Below are 15147 nucleotides of genomic sequence, written 5' to 3'. Positions count from 1 at the left end.
TTTGCCTTTGTGATGCTGAAAATTATCGGTCGTTTTTCACTCAAGAAAATGCTCCTTTTAATCGCGGCCTTCTCTTCTTTGAGTTGACTGATGATCGGGACTACCGTTTACCTAGTCAAAGGTTTGGATCCTCTGGTGATTGACCTGCTCGGCGGAGTAGCTGAGGCTTGTGTGGCGACGATGACAATTTTGCTAGGTTACGAATTTGTCTCGCGACTTTCAACTCTTAACACCCGTCCGACCGTGTTTGTGATTTTCAACTCGGTGACGTACGGGATCGGCGGGGTAATTTTTTTCCAAATTAACGCCTTCCTATCTAAAACGGTTGTTTTTGGCGCCGAAGGTTTTCTCGTTTGGCTGGTCATGTCAATCGCAGTCGCCGTTTCATTGCTCATCATCGCCTTTTTCTTCCGTGAGCAAGATTACTTAACTCGTGAAACCGATGAGCATCTTTTTGAAAAGCAAAGCGTTAAGCGTGGGAAAATTTAGCCATGATCACTCTTTACGTTTGAATTCGCGTCCGGTGTTTAGCTTACCGAAAAGTCACTCACCGCTCGGTTTTAAATTGGGAAAAGGAGAAGTTAATCGAACGCGGTTTAAAACTACCTAACTTAACTGATTTTGAACGCCCTTTTCAAACCATTCCAACTCGCTTTGGTGATCTAAAACTTTATCGCCACGGAAAAAGTTCTCAAATCGTCATTTTTGTCAACGGTTTGGTTAGCAACCACTGCAGCGCTTTGCGACTGGTTGAGTACTGGAATTCGCGTAATTACAGCGTGATCGCCTACGACAATTACGGCTGGAGCGATTCGCGTCGGTTTGGCAAAACCACGCTCGGAAAAAAAGAGGCCGAACTTCTCAAAGACGTGGCCGACTTTGTTAAGCAACGTTTGCGTCCGTCCAAACTGATCGTTTATGGCGAGTCGATGGGCGGCGCCACTGTTTACCGTTTTATTGACCGCTTTGGTAATCGGCAAGCCGATAAATTTATCGTTGACGCGGGTTATTTTTCATTTTTTAAAAACGTGATATGACTCGGGTACCGGCAAATTTGGATCTTTATTTGACTAGCTTACTTACCGCTCTTACTCGTTTTTTATCTCCAGCGCTGACCGATCAAAACTTTCATTAGTCGCCAAAAGTTAGCTACGTTTAAAAATGTTTACCACTTTCAATCTCAGGGCGATTCGTTAGTCGCTTACCGACACACTAAAAAATGACTTCCCTACGTCAAACACCATGTTTATGAAAATGAAAATGTTCGGCATGTTTTAGGTTGGTACGACGCTTTAGCAGAGCACTATGAAACTCTTGACGAGTGGATCGGATACCGACCTAGCTAATGGCTTACCTAATTGCTCACCGCGGGTTCCGCTCGGGAAAAAGGGAAAACCGGGCCGTTGATTTCCAAAACTCGCTTGAGTTTTGCCAAGCGGTTGAGTTTGATGTTCGATTAACCCGCGACAACCAAGTTTTAATTTTTCACGACGAAGATTTTTACCGCATCGCTAATGATCCGCGCCGGGTGAAAAACTTAAGTTTTGCGGAAATTAAACGGATCGATTTTTTTCTAAATCAGCCCGAGTTTACCCCGCTTTTGTTAGATGATTTTATGACTAAGTTGGGTCAAGATTACCGCTTAATCAACGTTGAAATTAAGCCTGACCACTACAGCTCCCAGGAAATTAAGATTATTTTTGACAAAATCAAAAGTTGAAAAAATTTAGCGGCTGAAATCATCGTCTCCAGTTTTGACACTGATTTACAAAAAAAGATTCTCCAGTTGCCGCCCCGCTTTAAAAAGGGTTTCTTGTTTAACCGCATCAGCGATTTAGCCAAATTGTCTAACGCTAACTTTGATTATTTGCACGCGCCTTTTCAGCTACTTAACTCTAGGCGTTACATCAAAACTTTTAAACAGATCAAACTGCCGCTGATCGGTTGAACTTACCAAAACCAACGCCAAGTTAACCGGTCTAAACAAATTTATCAGCAACAAATCTACGGCTACATCAGCGATAATCCCGACCTTAAGATTTAGTTTTTTTGGTAAATCTTTCGTACAACTCAGCTAATTTACGTTCGTATAAGTTTGAACGATCAATTTGAAAAAACCGTTTCTCTAAAAGTTCTTTTGGCAGATAACTTTGCTCAGTAAAGTGGCTGGGGAAGTTATGGGGGTAAAGATACCCTTGGCCATGACCAAGCTTAGCGGCTGATTTGTAGTGCGCGTCTCTGAGGTGAATTGGCACCGAGTGCGCCTGACCGCCCTTGGTGACCACCTGGTAGGCCTTTTTAATTGCCAAGTAGCCGCTGTTAGATTTTTCGCTTAGCGCCATTTCGATCGTCACCAGCCCGAGCGGAATCATGCCTTCGGGCAAACCGAGTTGGCGAAAACAGTCGGTGGCAGTTTTGACTTTGACGGCGATGATTGGGTTAGCTAGGCCAATGTCTTCGTAAGCCGTGACGAGCATCCTACGCATCAAAGCTTGGTGATCGCCGTTCGCTAAAAGTCGGGCTAAGTAGTAGAGACTGGCGTCTACGTCGCTGCCACGAACCGATTTTTGGTAGGCCGATAGAAGATCGTAGTGCTGATCGCCGTAGTGAGCGCCCGTGAGATGGGTTGAGTTAAAAATACCGGCCATTGTGGCGGGGTTAATTAAACGTTTTTTGGGGAAAAGTCGGGCGGCCAGTTCAATCGTTTTGAGCGCGTAGCGTAAATCGCCGTTGCTAGCCTTAGCCACTAATTCCAGCGCTTGATCAGCAAATTGGATTTTTTGTACCGCCGCAATTTTTTGGACGGCGGTTTTTAAAACACGCAAAATTTGCTGCCAACCGAGCGGATGAACTTCGATGATTTGGACCCGACTTCTAAGAGCGGGATTAACTACGAAAAAAGGGTTTTCGGTCGTGGTAGCAAAAAGCAACAATTTTTCTTGATCAAGCGCTTGGAGAATGATGTCTTGGCGGTCACGATTAATCCGGTGGATTTCTTCAACGATCAAGATTGACATTTGTTTTTCCCGCGAGGCTTGGATAATTTTTTCCAACGCGTGCTTTTTATCAAGGGCCGAGTTAAAAACGTGGTAGGTCAGTTTTAACTCACGGGCCAGCGCCAGCGCCAAGGTAGTTTTACCCACTCCTGGGGGTCCGTAGAGCAACAAAGAAGGCGCAAATTTATGGTCCACAATTTGTTTAATTAGCGAGTACCGCTCACCGAGCATAGTCTCTAAACCGCCCATTTCTGAAATTAATTTCGGGCTCAGTAAGTCGCTGATGTTAAGGCCGTTTTTTCCCATAAACCAATCATACTACGCGCGCTGAGACATGTTTTCAGCGCTACGGACAAAAACAGGTTCGTCAAATTCACTCGGTATAATTGACGTATGCTTTCTTTAAAAACGATCACCGAGAATTTGCAACTAGTACAAGACAAATTGGCAACGAGAGGTTTTGATCGCGAGACTCTTAACCAAATCGCAACCTTGGCGCGTGAACGTTCGCAAATTCTGACGGATCTTCAAAAAAAAGAGGCTGATCGGAACGTTTTAAGTAAACGTTTTGCTGCGCTGAGCAAAAGCGACCAAAGCGCTAAAGACCAAATTATTGAGCAAGTTAGTCAACTTAAAAAGACAATCGAAACTGCTAAGGAAAAAGTTAACCAAGTTGAGCAAACTTTAAACCATTTAATGGCGAGTGTTCCGAATTTACCCGAGCAAGACGTGCCAGTTGGGCCCGATCAGAGCAGCAACCAAGTTCTCAAAACTTGGGCACCGAGTAGGTTTGATTTTTCGCGTTCGGTTGTACCGCACTACGAACTCGGCGTCGAAAAAAATCTTTTTGACTTTGTTAATTCGGCTCGAATGGTCGGAGCCCGCTTTTGAACTTACCTAGATTGGGGCGCTCGTTTAATCCGAGCGTGCGGCAATCTGATGCTTGACTTTCACTTGTCAAGCGGTTTTCGAGAGTTAAACTTGCCTTTGTTAGTTAACGAAAAAACCATGTACGGCAGTGGTCAACTACCTAAGTTCGCCGATGATCTTTTTAAAATCGCCGACCGCAGTTGGTACCTTATCCCGACTAGTGAGGTTAGCCTAATTGGCTACTACAGTCAACAAATTTTGGATTTGTCCGAGCCGATTAAATTAACCGCTTACTCGCCTTGCTTTCGGGCTGAAGCCGGCTCAGGTGGCCGCGACACGCGCGGTTTAATCCGCGGTCACCAGTTCCACAAAGTGGAACTGGTCGCGATCACTTCCCCGGCCGATGGACCGGCCGTTTTTCAAAGCGTGGTTGACCAAGTCGCTCGACTTTTGGAGAAATTAGAACTTCCTTACCGGCAGGTGCTACTTTCGACTGGCGACCTTGGCTTTGCGGCTAGCAAAACGATTGACTTTGAAGTTTGGTTGCCTTCCGAAAAAACCTACCGCGAAATTTCCTCGGTATCGCTTTGCCGCGATTTTCAAGCTCGTCGCAGTCTAATTCGGGGCAAAACCGCCGACGGAGAAAAGTATTACGCGTGAACGATCAACGGCTCAGCTTTAGCGCTTGACCGCACTTTGGCAGCTTTAATCGAAAACCACCAAGTGGACGGAAAAATTAAACTGCCCTCGGCGTTGCACGCTTACTTTGGTACCAAAGAAATTAAGCTCTCTTCAAAGTCTTAATGACCTTTTTTAATTTTTCAACTTGGTCGGTTTTTTCCCAAGTCAGATTTTTTAAATCAAGTCGTCCGAAGTGACCGTAAGTCGCCAGACTCTGGTAGATCGGTTTTCTGAGTTCTAGTTTTTCAATTATTCCCGAGGGCGAGAGATCAAAAACCTTTTTAACGGCTTTTAGAATTAACGCCGGATCTTCTTTGTGGGTGCCGAAAGTTTCTAAACTAACCGAAACTGGTTGGTTGACTCCGATCGCGTAAGAAATTTGGGTTTCTACTTCGTCGGCTAAGTCGGCCGCGACAATGTTTTTGGCGATTCAACGAGCGGCGTAAGCTCCCGATCGGTCCATCTTGGTGTAGTCCTTACCCGAGAAAGAACCACCGCCGTGACGGCCTTTGCCTCCGTAAGTGTCAACGATTATTTTCCGACCAGTTAAACCAGTGTCGGCAAAAGTCCCGCCGATCGTGAATTTGCCGGCCGGGTTGATTAGCATTTTGCAGTCGGTGTTAAGACGGTAACGTTTAGCGACGGGCCAGATAATTTTTTCTTTAATGAACTGCTTAAACTTTTTGAGATCGCAATCGTGTTCGTGTTGAATCGAGATCACGACTGTGTCCAACTTAAAAGGAGTTTGGGCGTAGTCGATGCTAACTTGCGACTTCATGTCCGCTTTGGCGTGCGGAAACTGCTTCTTTTGGCGCAGTTTTTCGGCCGTTTTAAGTAATTCGTGAGCAATCACGATCGGTAAAGGCATCATTTCCGGAGTTTCGCGCGAAGCGTAGCCAAATTTAATCCCTTGGTCACCGGCTCCAATTTGACCATTTTTTTTATCAACGCTCGCTTGAATGTCAAGCGATTGGCGGTTGACGCTAATAATGATCGTAAAGTCATCCTGGGTGTAGCCAAGCGGCTGGATAGTTTTTTCGACGATTTCCCGGTAGTTAAGTTTGGCGTGGGTCTTAATTTCCCCACAAACGAAGATGGTGCGCTTAAAAGCGACCACTTCAACCGCGGTGCGACTGTTAGGGTCTTCCTTGAGACAAGCATCCAAAATCGCGTCGGCAATTTGGTCGCACATTTTATCAGGGTGCCCGGCTCCGACTGATTCGGAGGTAAACAAACGTTGGTAAATTTTTTGCCCTGCCATGTTTTGCTCCTGATCCTTAAATTTAAAAAAACAGTCCGCAACTAGTTGCCGTTTTGCGCTCTTCAAACGCTACGACATTTAGACAACGAAAATATTACAACAATTTTTTTAAAAGTTTTTGGATTTCCTGGCCGACTCCGCTGTGGTTATGGTCAAAACTACTGACGTGGGTGGCGTAAGAAATCACTTCCGGCGTCGAGCCCAGCATGGCGTAACTTAAGTCGGCTTTTTTAAAAAGCGGGATGTCGTTGCGACCGTTACCAAAAACAACCGTGTAAGAAATTTGGTCCCACTGCTTGACTTTCACAAAGGCGGTGTACTTGGTGACTTGGCTGGGCACGACGTGAATAATTAGTTTTTCGGGCCAGATTTCCCAAGGGTGGAAGTCTAACTCATTTTGATAACGATTTGCTAAGCGCCGGGTGATTTTTGAAACATCTAAATCAGCGCGTTTTTGAAAAGTAAAGTAGCAGCCGATCGCCTGAAATTCCTCGTCTCAAGCAATTTTTTTAACCGGTATTTTTTGACCAAAAAGCGGACTAATCAGCGGTGAAGCGGCGTTTGTGGCCAAAATCTCTTGCGAGGTTTGGACCATGAAATCGCCCACATGCTCGGTTAGGAGCGATTGATTGAAGAGTTTTTTCAGCACTGAAAAGGGGATTGTCTTTTGCCAAACAATTTTTTTGCGGCGACTAATCACTTGCCCAGCCGAAGTAATGAACCAGGAATCTAGACCAAGACGTTGGTAAAACTGGTACGAGTGTTGCAGTGACTTACCAGTCACTAAGTAAACTTGCCAACCAGCCAGACGAGCCTGGTTAATCATTTTTTGGTCAAACAGGCTAATTTGATCTTGGTCGTTGAGCAGCGTGCCGTCAAGATCAATTAGCAAAGCTCGTTTCATTATTCAACCACGTTCAGATAGCGCGTCATCGATAGGAGCGCCTCTTCAACGCCCTGGACGCCGACGCCCGAATCTTTCACGCCTAGAAAAGGAAACTGGTCGGGGCTGCGCGAAGAAGCGGCGTTGATATTGACGGTGCCCGACTCGATTTGGAGAGCCACGCTTTGGGCCCATTTGGTGTCGCGCGTGTACAGCGAATTTTGGAGTCCGTAGTGGGTCTGGTTAATCAATTTGATCGCTTCGTCATCGCTTTGGCAAATTACCAGCGGTAGCAAAGGTCCAAAGGCTTCCTCTTTCCAGGCCAAACTACGGGGACTAGTCTCGACGATCGTGTTTTCAAATTGGTTACCGCGTCTTTTGCCGCCCAAGATAACGCGGTTATTCGCTTCAGCCAGCAGTTTGACGACTCAGTCGGCCGCAGCGGTGTTAACTAGCGGCAGAGTGGGCAACTCGCGACTGGCCTCGATTAAAAGTGGCACAAAAGTCTTCTTAACATCGGCGTGGACAATTAATCTTTTAACCGCTGTGCACCGCTGACCAGCAAAGCCAAAGGCTCCTTTGGCGATTGACTGCGCCGCCAGTTTTAAATCCGCGTCATGTCGAACATAAGCCGCGTCGTTGCCGCCTAACTCAAGCACAATCGGAATGAGCGGTCTTAGCTGGGCGATCCGCCTTCCGACCTTGATACCGCCCGTGAAACTGATCATACTTACGGCTGGATGCTGGGTTAATAAGTCGCCAATTTGACTGCCTGAGCCGGTCAAAAAATTAAAAACGCCCGGCGGTAGGTCAAGATCAGCAAACAAGGTCGCTAAAATGTAACCGACTAGCGAGCCGTTGGTGGCTGGTTTGAAGACGACCGCGTTGCCCGCTAATAAAGCTGGCACGATTTTGCTGAGCGACAAATTAACCGGGTAATTAAAAGGGGAGATAGCGAGAACAACGCCGAGCGGGACGCGGTAAATAGTGGCGGTTTTGCCTGCGACGGTCACTTTTTTACGCCTTATTTTCCGGTACGCCGCGATTGTCAAGTCAATGTATTCGATTGATCTTTGCACTTCTTGCTGACCTTGAGCAAGCGGTTTAGCGATCTCCTGCTCCATTGTTTTGGCAATTTTTTCCGAGTTGGCCTTTAAGAGTTCGCCCAACCGTTTTAACGTTTTGGCTCGTTTTTCCCATTCAGTGAACGACCAAGTTTTAAAAGCTGCCGACGCTGCTTCAAAAGCCAAGTTAATTTGTTCAGCGTTTAGCTGGGGAACCGTTCCAATTGGCTTTTGTTTTAAAGCACCGACAATGGTTAGTTTAGTTGCCGATTCAACGAATTGCCCGTTTATGTAAGCCGCGCCTTTTAGCATCAACCTAATTTTAATACAACCGCGCTTGGGCAAGGCGCGGTAAGCAAAGTCGTTTTAGATGTTTAACTTTGTTTCAAGAGGTTTAAAATTACCTTTGAAACTACTTGTTTGATCTTAAAGGCGGCAAAATGACACTGATAAAGTTAAGCGATGGCAACAAAATGCCTCAAATCGGTTACGGAACTTGGTTAATTGAACCCAAGCAGGCTCGCGAATTAGTCTTGAAAGCTTACGAAGTTGGTTACCGTCACATTGATACAGCGCAAGTGTATAACAATGAGTACGAAATCGGACAGGCGATTGAAAAATTAGAGCGTCACAAACTTTTCATCACCACTAAAGTTTGATTGCCCAACTACAACAGCGAGGAGATTTTCATTAAATCGGTGCGACAGTCCTTAGAACGCCTGAAAGTTAGGCATGTTGATTTGTTGCTTTTGCATTGACCAGTAAAAGGTAAAAATGTCCAGGCTTACCGCTACTTAGAAAAGGCCAAAGACTTAGGACTGACGAAAAGTATCGGTGTTTCCAACTTTATGATTAACCACCTTGAGGAAATTTTGGCGATTGCACACCACAAGCCAGTTGTCAACCAAATTGAATTCCAACCGCTCGTTCAGCAGAAAGAACTAGTTAAATTTTGTCAAGAACACGACATCGCCGTGACTGGTTATTCCAACTTAAAATCTTACTTAGACGGTCGGATGACAGCCCGTGAAAACGCCATTTTAACGGCCATAGCCCAAGACATTAAGCGGAGCGTTCCCCAGGTAATTTTGCGCTGGGTTTACCAAAGCGGCTTAATTTTAATCCCGAAAAGTTCGTCCGGAACGCGCATGGCTGAGAACTTGACAGTCGATAATTTCAGTTTAACCGCCGAGCAAATGGAGAAAATTAATTCGCTTGACCATGGCGACTACGATAAGGCTGAGCAAATTTACCTTGGTCATTCTTGAGCTGCGGCCGAATTAAAGAAACCTGACTTTCTTTTTGATAAACACTTTAAATAAGTTAGTTGAAACGACTGACATTAAACGTTTTGACCGATGAGAGACCAACTTAACGCACTTAATTTTAAGGGGTTAAGTATAATTAACTCGCCATGAAACTAGGGATTATTGTCGATTCGTCTTGTGCCTTAAGCGAAAGGGAAGCTCAAGCGAGAGGATGGGGATTTTTACCCATTATCGCCGCGATTGACGGCAAAGATTATTTGGATGGCGTTGATTTAACAGCTGAGCAGTATTACAACATGATCAAACTTGAGATGCAAGTTAAAACTGCCACGACACCGCTTGGTTTAGTTGAGAAGACGCTCAAAAGAATGGTTGCTAAGTACGACTACGTGCTAATTTACCCTCTTTCTAAACATTTATCCGCTCAGACCCAAAACTTAATCAACAACAGCGCGTCCATGCCTAACGTTTTTGTCGTCCCTTCGGAGGCGGTCGGGTACTCAATCGTAACCGATTGTGAAATTCTCTTAAGTTTAGCTAAGCAAGGTCAGCCGTGGGAAAAAATCAAACAGGCAGCGGTGCAACTAACCAGTCAGCAGTTCGGCCTAGCGATTCCTAAGACGTTAACTTGACTAGTTCGCGGCGGCCGCGTTTCACCCGGTTTAGCGTCAATGGCCAAGCTACTTAAAATCGTGCCGATCATCGCTTTAGAACACGGAAAATTAGAAAAGTTTGGTAAGGGTCGCGTTTTTGATAAAACGTTTGAAAAAATCACTCGCATTATCACTAAGGAGTTCCGCCAACGCCCTGCTTTCCAGTTTTCCATCTACCACGGCAACCATCCCGAAATTGATCATCTGAAAAAAATCGCTGAAAAGTATTTACCGATCACCAACGTCAAACTGTTTCCGCCCGTCATCGCTAACCACATTGGTCCCGGCGTGGCCGGTGTTTTAGCACACCGTCAAACGGTCGATTAATTAAGCAACTTCCAGTAGTTGTCGGTAAGTTTTTTCAACCAGCACTAAACCGAGCGGAGCGGTAATTAGAATCGCAAAAACTGCGTAAGACAAAATTGTTGTCGCGTAGGCGATTAAAACTAAGTTACCCGAGTTACTTACTAACGCCAGTGGCACCGCGCCTAGAGCGGCTTGTACAGTCGCTTTTGGTAGGTAAGCCAGCACGCAAAAAACCCGCTCTTTTTGGTTCAAGGGCGATTTAATTAACGAAATCATTACCCCTAAACTGCACGCTAAAAGACCGACCAGCAGGACTGGCAAAATTCAAATAATTTGCCCAGCATCAGCTTGGTGAATGTCCATTTTAGCCGCGATTAAAACAAAAAGCAGCACTTTGCTAATTTCCCAGACTTTGTCGAGAGGTTTTTCGGCCCGCTTAGCAAAAGATGGGTTGACATTTTTAATTGCAAAGCCGGCGGCGACAACCATGATTGTTCCCGCGATTAGCAAAACGCCCGCTCAAAGGTTTAAGGTAAAAAGCATTGCTAAGAGCAGACCTAAGCAAATAGCGACGCTAAATTTTTGGTGAACACTTTTAAAAAAGTACTTTGCCAAAACTAGTCCCAGCAAAAGTCCCAGCAGCAAACCGAGGGCAAAGCGAATGATTTCCTCGACTCCGCTCAGTCAGGTTGGCAAAAAACTGATTAGTCCGCCGACGGGGAAGTCAGAAAGTTGGTGCACTTTGGCTCAAATTCCGATCGTCGCTCCAAAGACGGTAATGCTAACGATGTCGTCTAAACTAGCTCCGGTTAAAACTATTTGGCTGACGTGGCGCTTGGTGCCATAACCCTCTTTTTCAATTCTGAGCATGGAAGGAACGACCACGGCTGGAGACACGGCCGAAATAATGAAACCGAGCATCACGGATTCAAGCCACGGTAATTTGATCAAAAAGTGGCTCAAAACAGTTACCGCCAACGCCTCACAAAGATTAGGGATAAAACTGAGCAAAAAACTGTCGCGCCAAGTTTTGCGTAGTACTTGGACGCTAATCCCTAAGCCAGCTTTGAGTAGCACGACTACCAAGGCAAAACTGATTAAGTAGGAACCCAAATTTAAATTGGCCAAAAATTCAAACTGGTCAGAGCCAAATTGACTCGTGCCTTTTGAGCCGACCAGAGGGTAACTAAGGAGGTTGAGAACGCTCTTGCCTAAAATAAAGCCGATCGCTAAGTATCCGACAATTTCGAGTCGTCACTTTTTTAACAGATGGTGGATTATTAACCCGCTCGTTGCTATCAACATGAAATCAATCGTTAAACTGATTAGCAAAACGCCCGCGGGCGAATTTTGGTAGTGCTGACTAAGTCATTCAAATGGGTTAACCATAGTTTTTAGCAGTCCGTTAAAAAAATGGCAGGGGTAGCAGGACTCGAACCCACAACACACGGGTTTGAAGCCCGTTGTTCTACCGATTGAACTATACCCCTATCGGTTTAATTTATTTTTGGTCTAGCGCGACTTTTTTGCTCACCAAAAGTAGTTTATTGATTTTTTGAACTATTTTGGCCGGACTTTGCTCGATTGGTGCTCGGCCTCCGGCTGCGCGAGCGTGACCTCCTCCTTCAAAGCGGTTAGCCAGTTCAACTAGGTTAACGCTGTTAGAACGGAAGTTGATTTTTCAATACCTTTGTTTAGTTTGTTCGTCAATTTGACTGACAAAGAGTAGTCAAACAGGATAGTCTTTGACATTAGCGATGAGCGGCAACAAACGTTTGGGAGCTATTTCGGGGTATTTCTCAACGAATTTTTGGTCAAGCACGCCGTAGGCTACTTTGCCTTGCAAATCAACATGTTGGAAAAATTCGCCCTGAGCTAGGAGCAATTCTTTAGTTTTAGAGTAGAAATTTTTAAAGAAAAAATCGAGCGTTTTATCGCGGACATTTTTAACTAACTCCGAATAATAGAGCGGAGCTTTTTGATCGGCTAAACTAAAACTGAAGTTTCCCGTGTCGGTTAAAATCCCGATTAATAAGTAAAAACTGCTTTGCTCATCAAGTTTTACTTTCAGTCTTTCGATTATTTCAAAAGCTTGTAAAGTGGACGCGCTGTACCGGGGATCTTGAATGTAAACATCGGCTCGAAAATCCAAACTATTTTGGTGGTGGTCAAAGCAAATTTTTTGACCCGCTTTTTGATATTCTTCAAACCGAGCAACTCGATTTGAGACGGCAACGTCACCAACAATTGCCAGTCAACTTTGGTCAATGCTATTGACGAAGTTTTCCTTAGCGAGTTTTAAAAACGGATACAGATCGCTGAGCGCCTTAAAATCGCCTACCACGCGAATATCTTTCTCAGGGAAGCGGAGTTTTAAAGCTAAACACAGACCGTACGAACAAGAAAGCGTATCTCCGTCGGGAAAAACGTGGTGAAAGAGCGCCACCTTATCAGATTTTTTGATCAACGCGATCGCTTGTTTAATTAAATTGGCTTTTTTTCGGCCGACAAATTGTTTGGATACCATGAGTCTACTTGCGGCCCGGAAGTTTCTTCTCAATCGTTTTGATAATGTCGTCAATCGTTTTGATGCTTTCTAATTCTTGGTCAGAAATTGCGATTTTAAGTTGTTCCTCAACATCGGTAATTAGTTCTACCAAATCAAGCGAATCAATGCCGATGGCCAGCACTTCGGAACTTTCATCAAATTTTTGGTTTGTCAGCGTTTTCAATTTTTCAAAGACCATTTTCTTAACATTCATAGTCTTAATTATACCAGTCTGCCTAGGCGAGACCTACATGACTAGCAGGCGGTAAGTACGACTGGTGCGCTTTTTTTCGCGCTCAAGTTCAAAGCTAACGACCACTTCTTGGGCGCTAATTTGGTTAACTCCGTACCACAAACGATCTTTCTTACCGATTTCAACTCGACTGACTACGTGAGCGATCACCTCGCTCACCATCGATTCGGTGATAATCGCTTGCGAGGAGGAAATTCTTAGGTGGCGGTAAAAGTCTTGACTAGTTACTTTAGGGAAGAGCTCCCGGTTTGAGTCTGGTAAAACGCCCGGTTTAAAGGTGATCGGTTTTTCCTTTTGCTGCCGATCAGGTTCGCTTTTTTTGGTTGTGTAAACTAAGACTAGAATTAAGGCCAGCGAGCCTACGCAAACAGCGAGTGGGATTAACGCCCCCAGCAGTTTCAGCAGTTTACTTTTCACTGAGCCGCCTAAGCACTTCTAAGTTTAAAGTTCGCCCTTTTTGCTTAAGGTAGTCTGAAAGAATTTTTTGGTTTTCCAGTCGAAAATAACGACTTTTTTTAACTTCGTCCTTGGGAGAGTAATACTCGTTAATCAAGAGTCTAATTAGTCCGTGGTAAGCGTCTAGAATCGGTTTTTCAATTTTGGTAATGTAAGTGAGTGCAAAACGAGTGTAAACGCCGTTAAGTCCAGTCACGAGTTCTCTTTGGTAGGTGCCGTGAAAGTTTCACGGCACTTGGTCGCCAATTTGAGCTTTTAGCCCGCTCCCGATTTTAACTTGACCAGTTTGGTAGTCATAAAAGGTGGTCTGGAAAGTTAAGATGCGACCGACTAAGAAGGAAGTAAATGCTTCGTGGTTAGTTCGCAAATTAGTTTGAATCGGTTGCTTACTTCCTTCAAAGTAAGTAACCAGTTTTTGATTGTTTGCTAGAGCCGAAGTTTTCAAAAAACCGCTGTTAGCAAAATGATCAAAGGTGGGCAATGTGCCGTCGTCGTTGTGAACGTAAATCTTGGCTAAAACTTGCGCAGGTTTTCAAGGATCAATTTTTGAAGGCACCACGAACATGTGGTTGTACTGGATCTGGGTGATCGGGATACTGCGTTTCAATTTACCAGTTTTAAAGTTAAAGCGCCGATCTCCATGCCCGTCTTCCCGGGGGATTTTGAACGCGATTTTTTTCGGAAATTTTAGGTACAGTGCTTGACCGGGCAAAAGCGTTTTTTCACTAACCGGGTAGTAAAAATGCGGAGTTAAGATGTAAGTAACGTAATCAATCGGCCGCGCTTTGCCCGCGTAAGTACGCCTGACGCCAAAGGCGATCATTTTCGTCGAGCGTAACTTTCGGTTGTTAAACTGGCTGCGGTGGTAAGTGTGTCTAAGAATCGGACGTGGAAAACTTGTCTGGAAATTCTGGCTAATTTGATGGGAGTTATCGATGTTTAAAAAGGAACTGCCTGCGCCGTGCCCGATCATTGGAATTTCGTGGATAAAAATATCAACGTCAAAAGTATCATCGATCAAATTTCGCTTAATTCAAGCCGGCTCAGACATGCCGCTCACGTAAGGTCAAGTTAGTTCGCCTTTGAGAAACAAATACGGTTTGAGCTCGAATTTTTCTTCCACCGTAACTAAGTCAAGTCGTTCGCTAAGCATAGAGCATAAAAAGGAACTGGTCGATTGCTTCGTGCTTAAGTTTGTAGTATGTGGTTTTGGATCAGTGTTGTAAATATCAGTGCGGATTGGGGTCAATCTCAATAAAATCTTTCTCTAAAATGCGCACGTAATCCCGTCGCAACAAAGACAAAATCGTTTCAAAGATCGACATTGTTTTGATGTTGAGTAAATTTTGTTTTCTCATCGAATCAGATAAGTTGTGGGAGTGTTTAAGTTTGGTTTCGTAAATGTTGTGGGCGTTTTTAATTTTTTTAAACATTAAGCAAACTTTAGTGATCAGAAGTTTTTTGTCACGGTAGGGAATTTTATTAATGCTTTCAATACTCATTTAGGGCGTTTTACCTCCAACTAAATATTGGTAAAACGGTCAATTTGTTTAAAAAAAACACCCCCTGCGTTTCAAGGAGTGAGGGAAGTGATATGGTGGCTCCGCCAGGAATCGAACCAGGGACACACGGAGCTTCAATCCGTTGCTCTACCGACTGAGCTACAGAGCCGTGGCGGTCTAGACGGGAATCGAACCCGCGATTTCCTCCGTGACAGGGAGGTGTATTAACCACTTTACCACTAGACCATGGGAGCGGGGGACAGGATTCGAACCTGCGACCTTTGGATTATGAGCCCAACGAGCTAACCACTGCTCCACCCCGCCATTTAGGGCAGAGTTATTATACGATAAGATTTTAGCAAATAGACAAGCAAACCACTATCTTTGACGTGGGAATTAATTGTTT

General features: G+C 44.8%; 7 protein-coding genes and 4 non-coding genes across 11 annotated transcripts; 3 read left to right on the top strand and 8 right to left on the bottom strand.

Annotated features, from left to right (window-relative positions):
- Positions 1–2033: 2033 nt before the first annotated feature.
- On the bottom strand, positions 2034–3245 carry LOC111627234 (uncharacterized AAA domain-containing protein YrvN-like). The gene has a single exon (XM_023370803.1). The coding sequence runs from the start codon at positions 3243–3245 to the stop codon at positions 2034–2036; it is 1212 nt and encodes a 403-aa protein (XP_023226571.1).
- A 144-nt stretch (positions 3246–3389) lies between these two features.
- LOC111627233 (serine--tRNA ligase-like) lies at positions 3390–4646 on the top strand (the record flags this gene model as incomplete). Its single annotated transcript, XM_023370802.1, is given in 1 exon segment — positions 3390–4646. A coding segment is annotated over 1 exon segment (1257 nt), but the record flags the coding sequence as incomplete, so codon positions are not given.
- A 1-nt stretch (position 4647) lies between these two features.
- On the bottom strand, positions 4648–5814 carry LOC111627231 (S-adenosylmethionine synthase-like). Its single transcript, XM_023370801.1, is given in 1 exon segment — positions 4648–5814. A coding segment is annotated over 1 exon segment (1161 nt). The 5' UTR covers positions 5809–5814.
- Positions 5815–7119: 1305 nt separating this feature from the next.
- Positions 7120–8067, bottom strand: LOC111627230 (NADP-dependent glyceraldehyde-3-phosphate dehydrogenase-like). The gene has a single exon (XM_023370800.1). It carries the CDS (start codon positions 8065–8067, stop codon positions 7120–7122), a length of 948 nt encoding a protein of 315 aa, XP_023226568.1.
- A 128-nt stretch (positions 8068–8195) lies between these two features.
- On the top strand, positions 8196–9023 carry LOC111627229 (uncharacterized oxidoreductase Mvan_2161-like). Its single transcript, XM_023370799.1, is given in 1 exon segment — positions 8196–9023. A coding segment is annotated over 1 exon segment (828 nt).
- A 146-nt stretch (positions 9024–9169) lies between these two features.
- On the top strand, positions 9170–9655 carry LOC111627228 (degV domain-containing protein MYPU_3590-like). The gene has a single exon (XM_023370798.1). It carries the CDS (start codon positions 9170–9172, stop codon positions 9653–9655), a length of 486 nt encoding a protein of 161 aa, XP_023226566.1.
- A 348-nt stretch (positions 9656–10003) lies between these two features.
- LOC111627227 (sodium/hydrogen exchanger 9B2-like) lies at positions 10004–12945 on the bottom strand. The gene is made up of 4 exons (XM_023370797.1): positions 12782–12945; positions 10748–11075; positions 10320–10329; positions 10004–10275 (listed from the first exon to the last, which is right to left on the bottom strand). Exons 1-4 carry the CDS (start codon positions 12943–12945, stop codon positions 10004–10006), a joined length of 774 nt encoding a protein of 257 aa, XP_023226565.1.
- On the bottom strand, positions 11400–11472 carry Trnastop-uca. Its single transcript has one exon. It is a non-coding gene; the product is annotated as a tRNA-Sec (tRNA).
- A 1892-nt stretch (positions 12946–14837) lies between the features above and the next one.
- Trnaf-gaa lies at positions 14838–14910 on the bottom strand. The gene has a single exon. It is a non-coding gene; the product is annotated as a tRNA-Phe (tRNA).
- Positions 14911–14914: 4 nt separating this feature from the next.
- Positions 14915–14987, bottom strand: Trnad-guc. The gene has a single exon. It is a non-coding gene; the product is annotated as a tRNA-Asp (tRNA).
- A 4-nt stretch (positions 14988–14991) lies between these two features.
- On the bottom strand, positions 14992–15065 carry Trnam-cau. The gene has a single exon. It is a non-coding gene; the product is annotated as a tRNA-Met (tRNA).
- Between the last annotated feature and the right edge of the window lie 82 nt (positions 15066–15147).

Source organism: Centruroides sculpturatus, unplaced genomic scaffold, assembly GCF_000671375.1.
Source record: "Centruroides sculpturatus isolate CEXI.00-Female unplaced genomic scaffold, Cexi_2.0 scaffold597, whole genome shotgun sequence".
Classification (NCBI taxonomy): Eukaryota; Metazoa; Arthropoda; class Arachnida; order Scorpiones; family Buthidae; genus Centruroides; species Centruroides sculpturatus.
This window is presented reverse-complemented; position numbering and strand designations above follow the sequence as displayed.

Coding starts and splice junctions, on each gene's coding strand:
- LOC111627234 (XM_023370803.1), bottom strand. CDS start 3,245: ATGGGCGGTTTAGAGACTATGCTCGGTGAGCGGTACTCGCTAATTAAA.
- LOC111627230 (XM_023370800.1), bottom strand. CDS start 8,067: ATGCTAAAAGGCGCGGCTTACATAAACGGGCAATTCGTTGAATCGGCA.
- LOC111627228 (XM_023370798.1), top strand. CDS start 9,170: ATGAAACTAGGGATTATTGTCGATTCGTCTTGTGCCTTAAGCGAAAGG.
- LOC111627227 (XM_023370797.1), bottom strand. CDS start 12,945: ATGGTGAGCGAGGTGATCGCTCACGTAGTCAGTCGAGTTGAAATCGGT. Junction 11,076..12,781: donor ACTTACCGCCTGCTAGTCAT/GTAGGTCTCGCC, acceptor CTACTTAATCAG/TTTTGCCTTGGTAGTCGTGC.